This window comes from Felis catus, chromosome B3 (assembly GCF_018350175.1).
Source record: "Felis catus isolate Fca126 chromosome B3, F.catus_Fca126_mat1.0, whole genome shotgun sequence".
Lineage (NCBI taxonomy): Eukaryota > Metazoa > Chordata > Mammalia > Carnivora > Felidae > Felis > Felis catus.
In genome coordinates, this window is record NC_058373.1 from 45440015 (window position 1) to 45458050 (window position 18036).

General features: G+C 42.8%; 1 protein-coding gene across 1 annotated transcript in view; it reads left to right on the forward strand.

The window, feature by feature from the left end:
- Positions 1 to 18036, forward strand: part of MYO1E (myosin IE) — a 213178-nt gene that overhangs the window by 107960 nt on the left and 87182 nt on the right. Inside the window, exons 5-8 of the mRNA XM_011282905.4 lie at positions 6499 to 6586; positions 10282 to 10371; positions 14496 to 14627; positions 16595 to 16729. Of these exons, the coding sequence (XP_011281207.2) occupies positions 6499 to 6586; positions 10282 to 10371; positions 14496 to 14627; positions 16595 to 16729 (445 nt within the window). The remainder of the gene's footprint in view (positions 1 to 6498; positions 6587 to 10281; positions 10372 to 14495; positions 14628 to 16594; positions 16730 to 18036) is intronic.

Sequence of the window (18036 nt, forward strand, 5' to 3'; positions counted from 1 at the left end):
TAGTTTTAAATAAGAGTTCAGGCATTTAATTTGGTCGGGTGGCCTCAGCTTGGATCTGTCTGGTGATTCCTGCTGAGCAGGACTTCAAATCAACACTGTGCTCTTGATCAGCTGGTTGGGCCTATACATGTCTACAATGTTTCTTCTGATTAAGTTTACCGTATTTTCTTTTAAGACATGTTAGCGTTTTGTGGGCATATTCTGAGATTATGGCAGCACCCTGCTCCTCATCAAACCATGTATGGACTATACATCATCCAGTATTAGCAATATCTCGATCCGTGCAAACCCTTTCATACTGGCCCTTGTGTGCTTGACGTGTCCACATCAGTCTCTGTACTTTTTTACTCATTGACACAGTGACGTGTTCCAGGCTCAGCTTGCGTTTCCCCTGGGCCAGCCCTGGAACTGGCCATTTCTTCCCTTTAATTTGTTTATTATAATATATATATATATATGGGGCGCCTGGGTGGCGCAGTCGGTTAAGCGTCCGACTTCAGCCAGGTCACGATCTCGCGGTCTGTGAGTTCGAGCCCCGCATCAGGCTCTGGGCTGATGGCTCAGAGCCTGGAGCCTGTTTCCGATTCTGTGTCTCCCTCTCTCTCTGCCCCTCCCCCGTTCATGCTCTGTCTCTGTCCCAAAAATAAATAAACGTTGAAAAAAGAAAATTAAAAATATATATATATTATATATATACATATATAATATATATATATATTTATAATTATATATATAATTAATATATATACCACACACACCACTCACATACTTATGACTATTTCTGTGTGTGTATGTACTGATACTTTTCATTCCAACAGTTAAAATGGATGCCTTTCTTTTTATGTTTATTTATTTTGAGAGAGAGAGAGAGAATGAGAAGAGGGCAGAGAGAAAGGGAGAGAGAGAGAGAGAGAGCGAGAGAATCCCAACGCAGGGCTCAAACTCACGAACCATGAGATCATGACCTGAGCTAAAATCTAGAGTCAGACGCTTAACCCACTGAGCCACCCAGGCGTGCCAAAATGGATGCCTTTAATACCAATCCAACCCCTCGGGGTCTTTACTCTTTTCAAATCTATTAATACTTTCTCTGACAATCAGAGTCTTGTTTTGCCTTATTTTCAATGTATTCATCAATTGCTCGATCTAATTTGTTTGCTCAGTCTGATTAGTCCCCTGATCACCGGCCATCTCTTCCATTCATTATCTCTATGCTCCCCTCACCACCCCCCCTCACGGCTCTGAGTCCCGGCCCACCAAGCCCACTGGCCCTCACCTCTAGGTGGCCCCTCAAATGCCCTTCACTACTCTGCATCCTTAGTCTCTGGGCTCCTACGACCACATGATTTCGCATCCCTGGCCTGGGGGTTATTTAAACTCTTATCTGAGTGATATGGCATCCACCAGCTCCCGAGGCCCCAAACTGAGATGTCACTCTTGATTCCTTCTTATCCGTCTTCTGCCGTACTCCATCCCTTGCTAAATTCTGCCAGTTGTACTTCTAATAGGGCAGGAGTTTACTCCCTCCCATCTCTTGACACCCCTTCATCTCCTTCACCTGGCCCCTGCACACCCTTTGAACCTGGCTGTCTCCTTCCAGTTCAGCCTCCATGCTCCACACGTGCTTCCCATTAATGACTGCAGCACTTCCCAACTGTGCTGAGCACCGCTGGGGTGTGCGAGCTGGCTGCAGGTGGCCCACTGCTGGGCATACATAATATTAAAGAATGTACGGAGGATGATCCCATGTTTAGTTTTATTTCAGTGTTCCTGCTTCAGTCAGAGAGTAAGTCTGTTCTGTGCTCGTATGTTTGTTTTTTTTTTTAATTTTTTTTTTCAAGGTTTATTTATTTTTGGGACAGAGAGAGACAGAGCATGAACGGGGGAGGGGCAGAGAGAGAGGGAGACACAGAATGGGAAACAGGCTCCAGGCTCTGAGCCATCAGCCCAGAGCCTGACGCGGGGCTCGAACTCACGGACTGCGCGATCGTGACCTGGCTGAAGTCGGACGCTTAACCGACTGCGCCACCCAGGCGCCCCTGTGCTCGTATGTTTTAAAGCCTCTTGCTGATCTCTTTTTTTTTTTTAAGTTTATTGATTTACTGGGGGGGAGGGGCAGAGAGAGAGACAGAGAGACAGAGGATCCCAAGAAGGCTCCATTCTGTCAGTACAGAGCCTGACTTGGGACTCGATCCCATGACCCTGGGATCGTGACCTGAGCCAAAATCAAGAGTTGGACACTCAACTGACTGAGCCACCCAGGCACCCTGAGATATTTTGAGACTAGGAAGGGAGAGATAGGAACAGATGGGTGAATCTTCCAAATGACTGACTCTCCTTATGCTATGGGATATCTGCTCAAAAAATATGACTGAAATGTTTTCACATTTGCTGGAGTAAGTTGAAGTGAATTGAAAACACTATTGACCTTTTTAATTTTTTTTAATGTTTATTTTTGAGAGATAGACAGACAGAATGCAAACGGGGGAGGGGCAGAGAGAGAGGGAGACACAGAATCCAAAGCAGGCTCCAGGCTTCAGGCTGTCAGCACAGAGCTCAATGTGGGGCCCGAACCCATGAACCGTGAGATCATGACTTGAGTCAAAATTGGACTCTTAACTGACTGAGCCACCTAGATGCCCCAAAAACACTATTGATTTTTAAGTGAGGAATAACTTTTAGACTTCAAAACGCAATTATGGTCCTTGAATCCAATTATTAATATACCATTGTAAATAGCGTTTTTATCCCCAGAACATTCTTTCCATTTCTTTGAAATTTTAGCATATGTTTCTATTTCTATAGCTAATGCACACAACATTATTTCCTATTTAAATTGATATTTCCTATGAAGTCTGTCTTGACTTTGTTCTAAATTTGTTTGGTTCACAGCCAGCTATATAAGAACTAAGGAGTTAGTTAAAAATCTTATTTCTAGGCACTGTCCTTGGAGACTGGGATGCAGCGGGTCAGAAGTGGAGCCCAAACATAAGCATTTTAAAAGCTCTGTGAGGGGTGCCTGGGTGGCTCAGTCAGTTGACTGTCCAACTCTTAATTTTGGCTCAGGTATGATCCCAGGGTTGTGGGATCAAGCTCCGCATCAGCGTGGAACCCACTTGAGACTCTCTTTCTCTCTCTCTCTCTCTCTCTCTCTCTGCCCCTCTTCCCCACTTGCTCCCTCTCTCTAAATAAAAATTTAACAAAATTTTTAAAAAGAAATAAAAGTACTATAAGGATTCTCGTTGGCTGCTGGATTTAGGGACCAATGGGGCATTTTTCTAATTTAAAGCACATATAGTTCTAGAGTATTTTTTTTTTTGTCCACTTTAGAAGTCAAGTGAAAGCAATTAAATTAAGAAAGACTGCCTATAACTGTAAGCAGAGCAAATTTCCCAACTGCTGTGAGATGCAAAGCAAATAATTTTGGATATGCTGTATAATGTCTGATACTTTCTTTTAACTTGGGTTTTAGTCCAGGGGAAGAAATGATATTTTCCCATCCCAAAGGGCCAGTATAATTATGGTTGTATATATTTTAAGCTTCAAATAATTGTGTGACATTCCGTTATTGTACCATATTCTGAGCAAATTACCAGCCTCTGATCAATAAAACGTTTTTTAAGTGTTTATAAATGGAAACCAAGAAATGAAAATTCCAGTCAATATTCAGCCAGAACTAATTATTTAAAAAAATTTTTTTAACGTTTATTTATTTTTGAGACAGAGGGAGACAGAGCATGAACGGGGGAGGGTCAGAGAGAGGGAGACACAGAATCTGAAACAGGCTCCAGACTCTGAGCTGTCAGCACAGAGCCCGACGCGGGACTCTAACTCACAGACCACGAGATCATGACCTGAGCCAAAGTCGGACGCCCAACCGACTGAGCCACCCAGGCACCCCCAGAACTAATTATTTTAAAGCTTCTGAAAAATATCACAATTTTTAGAAAGTAGAAGTTCTATTATTGGACCTGGCTTATTTATCTTAATATGTGAAATGAATTACGTTCTAGTATTAGTCTGTTCTTTTGCTTCCAACAAAAGAGATAAAATATTTCATGTCTGATTTCACTGATAATCAAAGACACAATGGGGGAATCACTATACTTTGATTTCATAATTCTGCTCAGATTTGTCATTTTTCCTTTTCTTTCTTACACACACACAGACAACTTTCTTCAAGGAATTCTAAACATGAAAATATGTTTACTCATCCTGATAAGGGAACTTGAAGAATAATCTAAAGAAATCGATCAGTGTTGATTATCACTGTGGTGTGTGGTTCCACTTTTTCTAGAAATGCTGTTTTTAAATATCTGGAATATATAGGTAATTACCTGTCTCGAAACTTTTAAGAATTGAGAGAAATCACATCAAAAGAAAAAAGAGTCATCTACATACCAGCCCTTCAATAAGTCAGAAGTGTTTCTTTTTCTTTTTTTAAATTTTTTATGTTTATTTTTTATTTTTGAGAGAGGGAGGGAGAGAGAGAGAGAGAGAGAAAGAAAGAAAGAAAGAAAGAAAGAAAGAAAGAAAGAAAGAAAGAAAGAAAGAAAGAAAGAAACAGAGACAGAGCATGAATGGCGGAGGGGCAGAATGAGAGTGAGACACAGAATCTGAAGCTGTCAGCACAGGGCCTGACCTGGGGCTCGAACTCATGAACTGTGAGATCATGACTCAAGCCGAAGTTGAAGTGAGATGCTTAACTGACTGAGCCACCCAGGAGGCCCTCTAATTATTTTAAGTGTCTGTGTGGTATTAGATTGGGTGGTTGTACCTTTGCTCTCTTGGGCTTTACAATATCCTTGAATGTTCACATTATTTGCAACATTATAAAATGGAGTTTCGTTTGTTGACAAAACGTATGCTTCAGATGAGCAAGAGTGCATGATTTGACCCTGGATCTAGCATGTAAATCATTTGATTACGTGGACCATTGAAACAGATCATTTTCTTGTTGAAAGTGAAATATTTACTACCCCTCCTTGTGCCTTCGAGTAAGCATGTCCTCTGCAAACAGCGTGACGTTTCATCCCAGACTTTCTGGTTTTCTACCTGCCGCCACACCTTAGGGAATTTCAGTTTGGTTTCCCTCATCATGTGACCTGCAAGCCGGGAACTGAGTACTGGGATGGTGAATGGTGGGAGTTGTATTGGTGGGTTCAGACCTTTAGAGACCCTCGAAGAGTTCCCGCATTCTTCCCTATAATCTCTCTAATTAAACATGTATGAGGTCAGGGAAATTCAACTAACTTCTGAATTTTCCTCTGATGGCTACCTTAATCCTCTTTGTGTTTGTTTTGTTTCAAAATATCCAAATTATTTCCAAATTTCACTTTCTTTTTGAAGGTAAGGGGTCACCTAGCTTGGATGGACCCTAAGCGGACCTTGCCCCTTTTCTTGAGTAACCGGGCAATTGATAATAGTTCTTGAGGTTGGGTGTTCATAGACAAACATTTGCTCTGTACCCCGAAATTCTTGACCACCAAGAACAAACAAAAATAGTGTCTCATGAACTCTTAGCAGCCTGAAGTTCTCATACTAGCCTTCACCATTATTTTACATGATCTGCCCTCCGTTAATTAATTCTATCATGGTAACACAGAGGCAACCAATAGAGAGAGGAGAAATCTGACTGACTTCAGCGGGTTTTGAGTTGAGGTCATCATCAATTCGAGGGGATTTTGAAGGAAGAACGGGTATTTTCAAGAGCAGACTATACACTGTTAACAAAAGGGTTTCCCCATGCAGTAAGGCCACCAAAACGGAAGGTAGTCTTTGTTATGCAGGATGTGATTAATATTGCCTCATTGTTTAATTTTAGAACTTCTAAAATAAAGTTGCTTGCATCAGTTCAAGGCACATCGTTTGAAACCTGAGAGTGCCTACGTTTTCCTTTTTTTTTTTTTTTTAATTACAGAAGTAATAATATGCATTACCAAAAGTTTGGAAAATAATGAAAGAAAGGAGTCTTCCACAGTATCTTTTCCTTTACCAAAACCTCTGCTAATATTTTGTGGTAGTTCTAGTCTTTTCTTATGTATTTTTTCCTTTACGTGTGTTCATACGTACGTATGAACGTGTTTTCTTTCATGTGTTCATATATCATTTGTATATCCGATTTATTTTACTTAACATTACCTTATATGCTTTTTTCCATAAGTTTATCATCTTTATGTCAGTTGTAATGTCTGTAGAATATTCCATCCTTCTGATATCCCAAAGTGTTCCTAAGCATGTTCTCTGTTCACGGACACTTAGAAGGCCTGATCGTCTATTCTGGACATGGCCCTTATCAAGACCTGGGTCCTCAAACCATGTTAATATCACTCAGACAAGTCAGGGAGCAACCTGCTGGGATTTGCCTTTCTCAACCAATATTGTGCATTTATTACTGAATTCCTTCATGTTTGCTTTCTTTTTTGTTTTTGTTTTGTTGGGGGAGAGAACTGGTTGTGATCCCCTTCACGGGTGGTATTTTTGTCTTTCTTTGCTCAGTGGTGAAAGTGGTGCTGGGAAGACAGTGGCTGCCAAATACATCATGAGTTACATCTCCAGGGTATCTGGAGGAGGTCCCAAAGTCCAGGTGAGTTAGTGATGGGGGCTGTTTCGAAGCCCTGTATTATGTGAAATATGAAAGTCTCCACTGGCTTGTTTAAAAAACAAGAATGTTTTTTTCCACAGAAAAGACATAGGTTCTATAACCGAGAACCTTGAAATCAGCAAAGAAATAACATGGGATGGAGATAGCTAATATATAATGAGCTCTTGCAAATCAATAAAAAGGGTCAAAAATCCAAAAAGGAAATAAAGGGTATGAAAGACAACTCATAAAACATGAAAATATGCTCACTCTCAGGATAATAAGGGCAGTGCAAATTGAAACTTCACAAAAACTATTTAACTGTCAGAATGGCAACAATTTTGTAGTGTTTTGAACACTCTTGGTAAAAATACAGGAACACAGTCTCTCTCATACATTGTGGTAGGAGCTCGTATACTCTTAGTGGAGGGCGTTTCAGCAAAATCTATCAGCTATATGTGTATGGGCCCTTTGACTCATCAATTCTGCTTAAGAGAATGTATCCTTTAGATGTGCTGAAATACATGCAAAATGATAGCAGTTATTTGGTATGGCATTTTTTAGTAATGTCAAAGACTGCAAACCATTTGAATGTTCATCAGTCGGAGACTGGTAAAATAATTCATGGCTCATAATAGAGTAGAATTATGAGACAGCCTTCAAAATGAAGCTTCATAGACTGATGGGGAATGATCTCCAAGATAATGATATATTGCAAAAAGCAAGATTTAGAACATTGTGTGTCATGTGTTGCCATCTGAGAAGAAAAAGAGAACATATTTCCCTATTTGTTTGGATATGTGTAACATACTTCTGGAAGGATATATAACAAGCTGATAATGAGTTCTTCAGGGAGGGAAACTGGGAGACTGGGGGAAGGGCACACTCTCCCCAATATCCTTTTGAAACTTTTATGGTTTGAACTAGGCGACTACATTTTCAATTCAAGAAATTTACAAAAATCTTAAAATAGAGAAGGGGGAGGGAAAGACTAAGGAAGAAGGAAGGATCAGAGAGGAACATTAGGAAAGCAGGGAGATCCAGAAAATGAGGACACAGGAGAAATGAAAAAAAAAAAAAACACACACACACACACACAAATGGAGGGGAACAGGATATGGGCAGAGAAGCAGCACACTTGAGAGTACAGTATGAAGAAGGTAGATGCGCTTCATCTGTCTTTAGTTTCACTCATCATGGGAGCAGAATCAGCATCAGCAGGAATGGGCAATGGATGATGGAGAAGGTAGGCGAGGGTCCACAGGGACTGCCCAAACTCATAGTGCTCATCACTGGCACGGACCGCCGGAAACATTTTTTTTTTATTGGAACTCATGCTCCCAGGTAGATTTCACCATAAAGATTAATTTTTTGATCAGAATCATTGTTATATGTAAGTGATGAATCACTGGAACCTACTTCTGAAGCCAAGACTACACTGTATGTTAGCTAACTTAATAAATTTAAAAAAATCAGCATCATTTAATAAGTGATATTATTGCTGCAATCATCTGTAGCCTTTAAAAAGATACATCAAAATTCTCTTTACCGTGGTTCTGTCTGCTAATTCAATGAAGCTCTGTTATGTCCCAGTGGGTCAGAAAGCTTATGGCAGCATCCAAAATTCCTTTCACAGAGAGAAAGGGTCTTAGAGTGGTCTCTTTCACTGAAGGAAAGCAATGTAGAGTAGCCCTGTCCAGTGGCAAGATGGTACAAATCACATACATAATTTAAAATTTGCATTGTAAATGCAGCACTTTTACATTTTTAAAAAGGTAAAAAGAAGCCTATGAAAGTAATTTAAAAATATATTGTGTTTAACATATCCCAAACATTACCATTGCAGCATATAATCTATATCAAAAACCTAATGAGATATTTTACATTCTTTCTGATATTAAATCTTTGAAATCCAGTGTGTAATCTACACTGAATATCTCTGTTGGGACTAGCCTTCTTGCAACTTAATGCAACATGTGGCTCATGGCTTCCATATTGGACAGTCAGTGCGATTCAAGGACCTGGGATGGTGTGTTGCCATTTGATTATCTCCATTCATGTGACCATACCCTAGCCCCAGAAGGTTGACATGAAGACAGAAACTCGGGATGCTGTTTTGTGGGTGGTCTGCACCTTTATATTAATTTGTTCTTTGTCTTTTCCCCAATATGCTGACCCCAGGCCACAAAATTCTGTGGGACATCTTAATGGATGGATGATGTGTCGATTCATGCATAAGGACGTTTAACTGAGGTTAAAAGTCAGTAATTAAAGAAGGGAAGAGACAAGGAAGAGCCTTTGTTTTGTTCTACCTCTTTGAGAAGCTGAGTGTTGATAAATGGTGTCAAACAACAGATATAAAAGATTAATGAAGAGCCACAAAGTCCAAATTAATTTTACAAAGAAAGCACCGTTTGTATAAATCCATGAGTTGTTAAAGGAGAGTAGGAAGCTTGGAAGATGTTTCTAAGCTTTGAACTTGACCCCATGGAGGAACCAGTCAGAATTTGCCTTTGGCGCCGTTGCTCATGACATGTCCCAGTTAGTGAAATTCCTGTTCTCGATCCTCCTCTGAATGTTAAGGTGGGGGGGCCAAAGGAACACTTCAGCTGTTACATAGTTAATTAGTAGTTTGTCCCTTCATCTAGTCCTATCTGCTGCAGACCACGACCTAGCGACCAGACTGCAGACTTTTAATGTTGACTTTTCTCTTCCTGTTTTCCTATGAGGACAATGATACAGAGCGCTTGGCTTGAAATTAGTCAGTAGCTAAAGAGCGCGGACCAAAGACTTGTTATTTCTGGAACATGTTTAACCGTAGCATGTGAATAATTAGAAGTACAAGGAATGACTCACTTGTTGAAAGACCTCTCCAACATCAACTCCTATCTGTTGAGCTGTCTTGCCCATGGAGTGTTTTGCACACTTTTCAGTCTGGCACGGAAGTGGGATGTTTGAAAACCAAATTCTCCCCCTCTAGTAGGCCAGGAATTGTTCCATACAATCCAGCGTTGGCCCTTGCTGCTCGAAATGTGGCTTCCTGCTGGCCAAACCAGAAGCACCAGGTAGCTGGTTAAGAATGCAGAGTCTCAGGCTGTGCCTCAGACCTACTGAATCTGCATCTGCTTTTCAACAAGATCCCTTGGTGATTCACACATGGGAGTTTGGGAAGCACAAGACTATGTTCCCACAACCTTGCCTGGGGAGCAGAAACTATTTCATTTCCCTTAAGCCACCTCTCCCTTGCCACGAAGAGGGTAGAGATGGGCATGCAATAGGCATGTGGAGAAGTTGGGTGGGAGAGAGGGAAGGACAGTAAAGGCTGATCAGCGTGGCAAGGAGATGCCCCTTCCTACTTCCCTCTCCTTCCTGCTGTGACTGCCACCATGCCTGTGAGTGTAGGGTCAAGCTACAGCGTCCAGTTTGGACACCCAGTCCCGGGATATCTGTAGATCCTGTTTTACTGGTGGCTTCCTGGCTCCAGAGAATCATGCATCAAGGGAGTTGGAAGACAAGAGCACACAAGCTGGTTGAGGTCTGTTGAGAAGAAAGCATAAATCCTCAAGAAACCCCAGGAACATGTAGATTCGAGGCCTCACCTCACTGCATTCAGAAACCACGCCCTCAGGGAGTTTGGCTACACGTTGTGGTGGCTGGTGCTTGCACCTTCCTAACCTCTGGCCTGTTTGCTGTGACAGCACGTCAAGGACATTATCCTGCAGTCCAACCCGCTGCTGGAGGCCTTTGGGAACGCCAAGACCGTCCGGAACAACAACTCCAGCCGATTTGTAAGTCTCTTCCCTTTTTCAGAAAATGTCACCTGATTGATGATGTTGATATTCCCGATTTAAGTCCGGCGTCCCCAAGGAAATGGGAGCTTTTCACATATCGTCAGGAGGCTGCCTTTTCGATCCTTTCTTCCTTTTCTATCAGCCTGTGCTGTCAGGCTTCCATTTGCCCTTTAACTGAGGTTATTTTTGAGCCTCGGGATATAAGATAATTTTTGAAAACAGTTCTCAACTTGAGTTCCCTTACTAGGGAAAATAAAAATCGATGAAAGTGTCAGTTGGGGTCCTGGAGGAGTTTTCTTTGTGCCTTGGAGAAAAGACCTTCTTTCTCAGGCAAATAAGTGAGTCGACTAGATTTGCAGGTCATATTGCCTTGCTTTTGCTTCACGGAACTTGGGCTGTGAACGTGGAAAGGCGCAGACACTTCGATCTTGCACCTTGGAGAGAACCCTCCTCCTCTCTGTCAGCCAGAGTGAGCCAGCTGTCTCCCCACCCCTTGAAGCTTGGTGATTTGTTTTAGATATATTTGTGTAACATGATAACATCTAAAAGCAACTGGATTGACCTGTCAGACAGCCTCCTAACTGGTCCACTTACCCAAGAGAATGAAAATGCCAGCCAAATGCATTGTCACAAATGCCCATGTAGACATTTTTCTGCCTGAGTGTCTCCTGAAGGGGTGAATTGGAAAGCTGGCAAGGATGAATATGAATATATTCTCCTTGACAAAAAGCCACACTGACAAAGAAATGAGTATTTGGCCAGCATCTTTGATTTATGTGGATCTTATATCTTGTCTCAACCATAGATTATGTCTGGCAGTAAAGCACTTAAGGAGCCATCTGTGAGGCCGATTCAGGACCATTTTAAAATAAATAGTGGGAATTTTGGAGAAAAACAATTTCTTTTTCACCCTTCTATTTTGGAAGGAAGCTTCTATTTCCAAGAGAATTCTTACGAAGTTCTCATGCAGTGATTGTTAAATTCCCTGCTGAGTTATATCTGCCGGAACTGCCCTCACTTTCGTTGCCGTTCAATATTATTCAGACTATTTACTCATTTGTTCACCCCTCAAATTTTTCTGCTCAATGCCTAGGTTGTGTTGTCTTGAAGAAGTTTCTAGATAATGAAATGTGAAGAAAAATGTGAATGAATTTTCCACATGACCTTTTTTTCCTAATTGTCAGTCTCCGTCTGCCTTGTAAAAATGCACTTGACCAACTTTAACTCTCTAGCTACCCATCCCCTACTCGTTGCCTTCCTTCGAGAGGAAAAGAATAATTGCATCGGTATTTTTATTTTTTTCCCCAATATAAACTATACTTTATCCTTGGACAAAAGGATACATCGGTCATTTTTTTGTAAAACAAAACAAAGCAAAAATATCCAGCCTTTATTAGTTTTCTGATTATAAAATTTTGTAGAACCGTGATGGAAAGATGAGAAAGAGTATGGATGGGCAATTACTGCCAGACATAATCTATGGTTGAGATAAGATATAAAATCTACATAAATCAAAGATGCTGGCCAAATACTCATTTCTTTGTAAGTGTGGCTTTTTGTCACAAGTACGTGCACACACACATACACACAGATTAATGTCTGATGGGGCATCAAGAGATGCTTCCATGAATAATGAAAGGAATGTAAATTAAAACCATATATCATTTTCTGTCTCTCAGATGGGCACACATTAAGGAGATTGATAATCCTAGTGAAAAGACACTATTGGTTGAAGCCTAAATATTCTCCCCTGAGAGCAGTTTGGCAATTTTTATCAAAATTTAAAATGCTTGTTTTCTTTGACCTAAGAATACTTTAAAGATGTAATATCTAAGTTTCTTGTTAAGAATGATTTATTTAAATTTTTTTTTATGTTTATTCATTTTTGAAAGACAGAGACAGAGCACAAACAAGGTTGGGGCAGAGAGAGATGGGGACATAGAATCAGAAGCAGGCTCCAGGCTCTGAGCTGTCAGCACAGAGCCCAACTCAGGGCTCATACTCATGAACCATGAGATCATGACCTGAGCTGAAGTCAGACACTCAACCAACTGAGCCATCCAGGTGCCCCAAGAATGATTTATTTAAAAAGATATCCAAAATATATTGTTAAATTTTAAAAACAGGTTATAGAACAAAATCTATAATACAGTCCCATTTTTATTTCATTTTATTTATTTTATTATTACTTTTTAAAAAATATTTACTTTTGAGAGAGAGAGAGAGAGAGAGAGAGAGAATGAGCAGGGAGTTGGAGAGAGAGCGGGAGACACAGAATCTGAAGCAGGCTCCAGGCTCTGAGCTGTCAGCACAGAGCCCGATGTGGGGCTTGAACCCATGAACCGTGAGATCATAACCTGAGCCAAAGTCAGATGCTCAACCAGCTGAGCCACCCACGCGCCCTTCCTTCAGCTTCCTTTAAATACCTCCTTAGTTTCGTTTTTTGTGTTTTTTGTGACTCCTAAGGGAACTTTTAAAAAATGGTACCAAACTCCTTTGCCTTTCTCTTACATGGATGGTATCCTGCCCTACTTTCCAGGGTCTCCCACAAAGTCAGGAGGCTTTTGTTTCTTAAGTTAGGCCTGAATTGGGGATGTTGATCAACTCTAATCAAGGACATCTGCCAACCTGCCAGAACTGAAAATACAACAAACAAAACTAATTCATCTAGCATCTTGCACTTTTTTAAAATGTTTATTTTTGAGAGAGACAGAGACAGAGCATGAGTGGGGATGGGGGGCAGAGACAGAGGGAGACACAGAATCCGGAGCAGGCTCCAGGCTCCGGACTGTCAGCACAGAGCCCGATGCAGGTGTGCACCAACAAACACTGATGTAATCCCTCTAAAACATGCCCAAAGGAAAAGACGGTGAAGGATAGTCCTCATAATAGGAAGAACGGGGAACCTTGTTCAGCAAGCGTTTCTCAGGAACCACTGTGATTCGGGATCACAGTGGCTTGTGGCCTTGTCTCTTTCCGGTGTTTCTAAGTGTTTGTTTTTGTGTTTCTTTGGGGGAGAGGCTGGGGGAGGAGTCATCAGAATAAGACAAATAGACAGTTAGAGGGCCTTGTTTTGTAGTCTCTCTGATACCTGGAATTGTCAAGCGACTTCACAGGACACAGCAGGTAGTGGATGCTGGAGGCAACAGGAAACAGGGCGCTTTTCTGGTTTTTAATGCATTTACGGTTCTGGTCCCAGACTTGTGACCTGGCAGGAGCCAGCCCTGAAATGGGTGGATTCAACCAGCATACACATTTAAAACATATTCAGTGTTTTAAAATAATAACATTTAAAAATATTAAATGCAGTTAGGTGGGGCATGCTCTCCGGTTTGATTCTAGGCTGAACTTTTGGTCTCTTGTTAGGGACTCCTAACACCACACTCCCTCACACCCACCTTCTCATCTTTTGTTTCGTTTGCATTTACCCTCCTGGCCCTTTCTGAGGTTGGGAGAGAAACCAGATTCTAGTGAGAAAAATAATGCCATTTACTTAACAATCTAGACACCTTACCCGGCTAAATTCCAGGGCTTTCTTCTCCTTTGTTCCCTACCAGCAGTAATTTAAAAGGAAATAATTAACAACAACAGTAACAAAAATCTCCACACCTGCAACTAGCTGCAAAGAACTTGATTTATAATCAAGTGTTTTTATTTTATACAAGAATGTTAGATGATCCAAAAGTAGAAGTGATGACTTTTGCCCAAAGCCATGAAAATAAGTCCGGCAGAGGGAAAATTTGCCTCCCCTGAAAGAGGCTGATAGAGTTCGCTCTCGTTAGATCAAGGGAACCTTGAGATTTTCTGTCCCATTCTTTACCACTTCCGGCTTCACAGGCAAGCACCCACTGGGGAAAATGGGCAAGGAATTCAGCATATCCTTATTTAGTCGGGCTGGAACGATAGATTCTCTCTCTCAATACAGAATCGTGTGACTGGACGAAAGCCCTGGTTATTGTCTGATAGGAAGAAGTGAGGAAGTCTAGACCAGAACTGGGAATCATTCAGAACGTATCTTTCATTAATGAATTTCCTTGAATTATATACTGTATTGAAAGCCTATTTGGAACATCATGTTTCTGTTCACCAACCATTGAAGGAAATCCCCAACTTTCTTACAGGGAAAATACTTTGAAATCCAGTTCAGTCCAGGTGGGGAACCAGATGGTGGAAAGATCTCCAACTTCCTTCTGGAAAAATCCAGGGTGGTGATGAGGAACCCCGGAGAGAGGAGTTTTCACATATTTTACCAGGTTTTCCTTTATATTTTTTCTTTCCTATTTCCTTATTCCTTCTGCACATTAAAAAGATTTTTTTTCTCTCAGATCTCAGGTTTAGACAATCTAGTCTGTCAAGCCAAGGAGTATTTATTACTATAGTATGTATAAGTCAATGTGCAAAAAATTATGAGAATGTCCCTACCCTCAAAGAGAGTAAGTTCTTGAGGAGAGATGACAAAAATTTCCCAAAAGTTAAATATTCAAGACAGTGTTAATATCACTTCAAAACAAAAGTAGGAGTGCTGGGTTCTTTGCCAGACAGGAATTCACACGGGGAGCTATGGCTGAGATGCTAAGGAGAGTTATTGAGGGCACATAGGGGAACGTGGTGGGGAGGCTGCTTGGGCAAGTCAGGTGGCCCGAACAAAACTGTGGAGGTGATGGCCGGGCCTCAGCCAGGTAGGTGGCAAGGGTGGAAGTCTCCCGGAGGGGAGCTGTCAGAGGAAAGACTAAGGATCTTTAATCCCAGGTCACGAAGTGTTGACTTGGGTGCCCAGAACGGCCACAGAGTCTGGTGCTAAAGCAGTGTGCAGGGTGCTTTTAGATTGTGTCCCAAGGTTTCAGGAATCCTCAGATTCAACTACTTTAAAAAAAAATGTTTTTGAATATTTAAGAAATATAATGATACCTAAAACAATTTCTTTATGTATGGGCTTATATATTAGCATATACATTGGGGGTCCAGCTCAGAATTTCTTCGAAGAAAGACCTGCGGGTCTTTTTTGTGTTAGTTTTACTTTGTTATCGTTTGAAGATCGCTGGATTAGAAGAAAGTTAAACTGTGTTGGGAGCTCAAACACAGTCTTTTCAATTCGACAGCTGTCTCAGATGATGGCACTTCATTCTTCCAGGTGGCTGGCGCGTGATGAGGAAGTAGATTCTGCGACTTGCAGAAGTTCAGAGGCAAGGAAAGGCTTACGGCAAAGAGCAGCACGTGTCTGTAGATGGAAGAGACTTGAGAAGGGGGGCTGAAGATGCAAATGAAGGACAGCGTGGTGTGAATGGGGGGGAGAAACAGAAGGGGAAAACTAGGAAGGGGGTGACACAAAGCTCTTTTGAGGAGACGGAGGAAAGCTAAGGGACCCTGATGTTATGGGTGACCTAGAACTTATCTGTAATGGACGTGAGGTTCCATCCTCTCGGGTTGTGGAGCTGAGAGGACATGTTGAGGAACCTGACCAAGATGCAGAAGTGTGGCTGGGCTATCTCTGTTTTCCTAAATCCTGCAGGGTTGGAGCTGACAGTTGCTGGAGTCAGCTTGCACGGGCCGTGTGCCTCTCTCCCCACTTCCTCCTTCAGTGGTATTTTCTTGGGAGTTTGAAATCAGTCGTGGTAGTATTCACACCATGACAATCGGCAAACACTACACATCCATTTTTCTCCCCTAGAGTTGATTACTGAATATTTTTCTAGCACACCACGGATGGGAGCCCTTTAAGAGGGTCTTGCTCAGACCTAAGGCAAGGGTCAGAGATGGAACAGAAAGCTGTGGGACAGTGCACTGGTTAGAAGGTTTCAGAATGGCAGGGAGCGGGACCCGGGGCTGCTGTTTTCTCTGCGTCCTGCAGAGAGAAGCATAGAGGGGCCACCGTACTTTATAAAGCCATAAGCAAGTTGAGTAGGAACGAAATAATTACAATCTGGCTTCTCTTCCCCTCTTCTGAGGGTCTCGCGAGCGCCGCACTGTGGTTCTCTTTATTGGACAAGGGGAAATTCTCAGCTCTTGCGGGTCTTACCAGGAGTTGAGAATTAGAACTTGCAGAGATGATCTGGGGCTACTGCAAGGGGAGCAGTTATCCTGAAACCCATCATTTTAGAAGGCGGGGTCAGAAAGTGCACACTACCTGGGCTTGGGAGTGCTGCCTCTGGTGCCTCTGGGTGGTGGGCCACACTACAGCCCTACAGCCCCCCCCCCCCTGCCCCGCTTCCTCTTGCTCCAGCTCATCGAGGGCGCCTCTGAAGAGCAGAAACACAGCCTCGGCATCACCAGCATGGACTACTACTGCTACCTGAACCTCTCTGGGTCCTACCAGGTGGATGACATTGACGACAGGCGGGAATTTCAGGAAACGCTGGTAAGTGCTGGCACGGGGCCAGGCAGGATGGACTCTCCGGACCCAGTGTTGCCTGTGCTAGAAAGGGCAGGGAGGGTGAACCAAGCAAAGAGCAGCATGGAATTTCCACCTCATTCTGCCGTAAGCATTGCATTTCCTTAAACTCGCTTAAGCACCATTCGATAGCCATGTGCCCAGGTGCCAGAGGACCACTTAATAAGTTGAAATGGATAAAAAACGTGAATTCCTCATTCCCCTCCCCCGGCAGGTGCTCTGATGAGTTGGTAAGCACTGTTGCAGGTAACAGATTTACCATCCCTGTTTGCCTAGAGCTTATGCAGTTGCTGAGCTGTTTCCTCAGACAGGTGAAGCAAAGACCACCCTTCTGATCTTTTCCAACACCTTCAGGGGCTGGTCCAGTGCTCTCCCTTCACCCCTGCACTGAACGGTCAGAGGGCGACCCTCTAACTCCATGTCCTTCACTCTGGGTGCATGTTGTGGTATGAAGTATGAAATTAGCTACCTCATCGAGGGGTCACATCTTCAGGGAAACAAGTTAATAAGTCAATCTAGAACTTTCTGGAGCTGGGGTGTTCACCCAAAAGAACCTCAAAGAACCACACCACCTCTGCCTTTTGAGTCAGCTTTCTGCCAGGCCCATCCCTCAGCCCAGACCCAGGCGCAAGAAGGGGACCCCAACAGGGCAAGTCGGGGTGCAGTTGGAGGGGAGCTGTTTGGAGGGGGCAGGCTGCTCAGGCAGGTACAGGAATGAAGACAGCATCAAGGGGCCAGATGACCTCAAAGGAGCTGGGAGAAGAAGTGCAGATGAGAGGCCTGCATTGGTCCTAGCATATTGTTCTCTTAGGACTCCGATAAATAAGTCTCGGCATTTTGGCTGTGTTTACTTAATTTAACAAACCTGAGAAACAAAACTTTTCTAACAACGCTTTTATTTGATTTGCTGGAGATTTATAATCAAGATCCTTTCGCAAGTACAGTCTATGCTCAGCCCTCCTGGTGAGGCGAAAGGTCTCCAAGGTCTCCTTGGAGTAGCTGGAAAGGGTCTCCTGGAGTAGCCCTTGGAGAGAGGCGGGTGGCATCAAGGGCTCCACAGGAGACAAGGACAGGTTGGTGACTGTGGGGTATAGCTGCTGCTCCCTGTGTGTATCTTTGCTCCTGGAGCTCTCCTGCCCTTACCCCCGGGGGATCATGTACTGGATCTAAAGACAGAACTGCCTTTCCAACGCGACTCAGACTTCTCATGTGAGTGTGTCGGTCAGTGACGGTGTCCTACAAGGCCTTCCAGCTGCCACTGCCAGCCAAGCCCC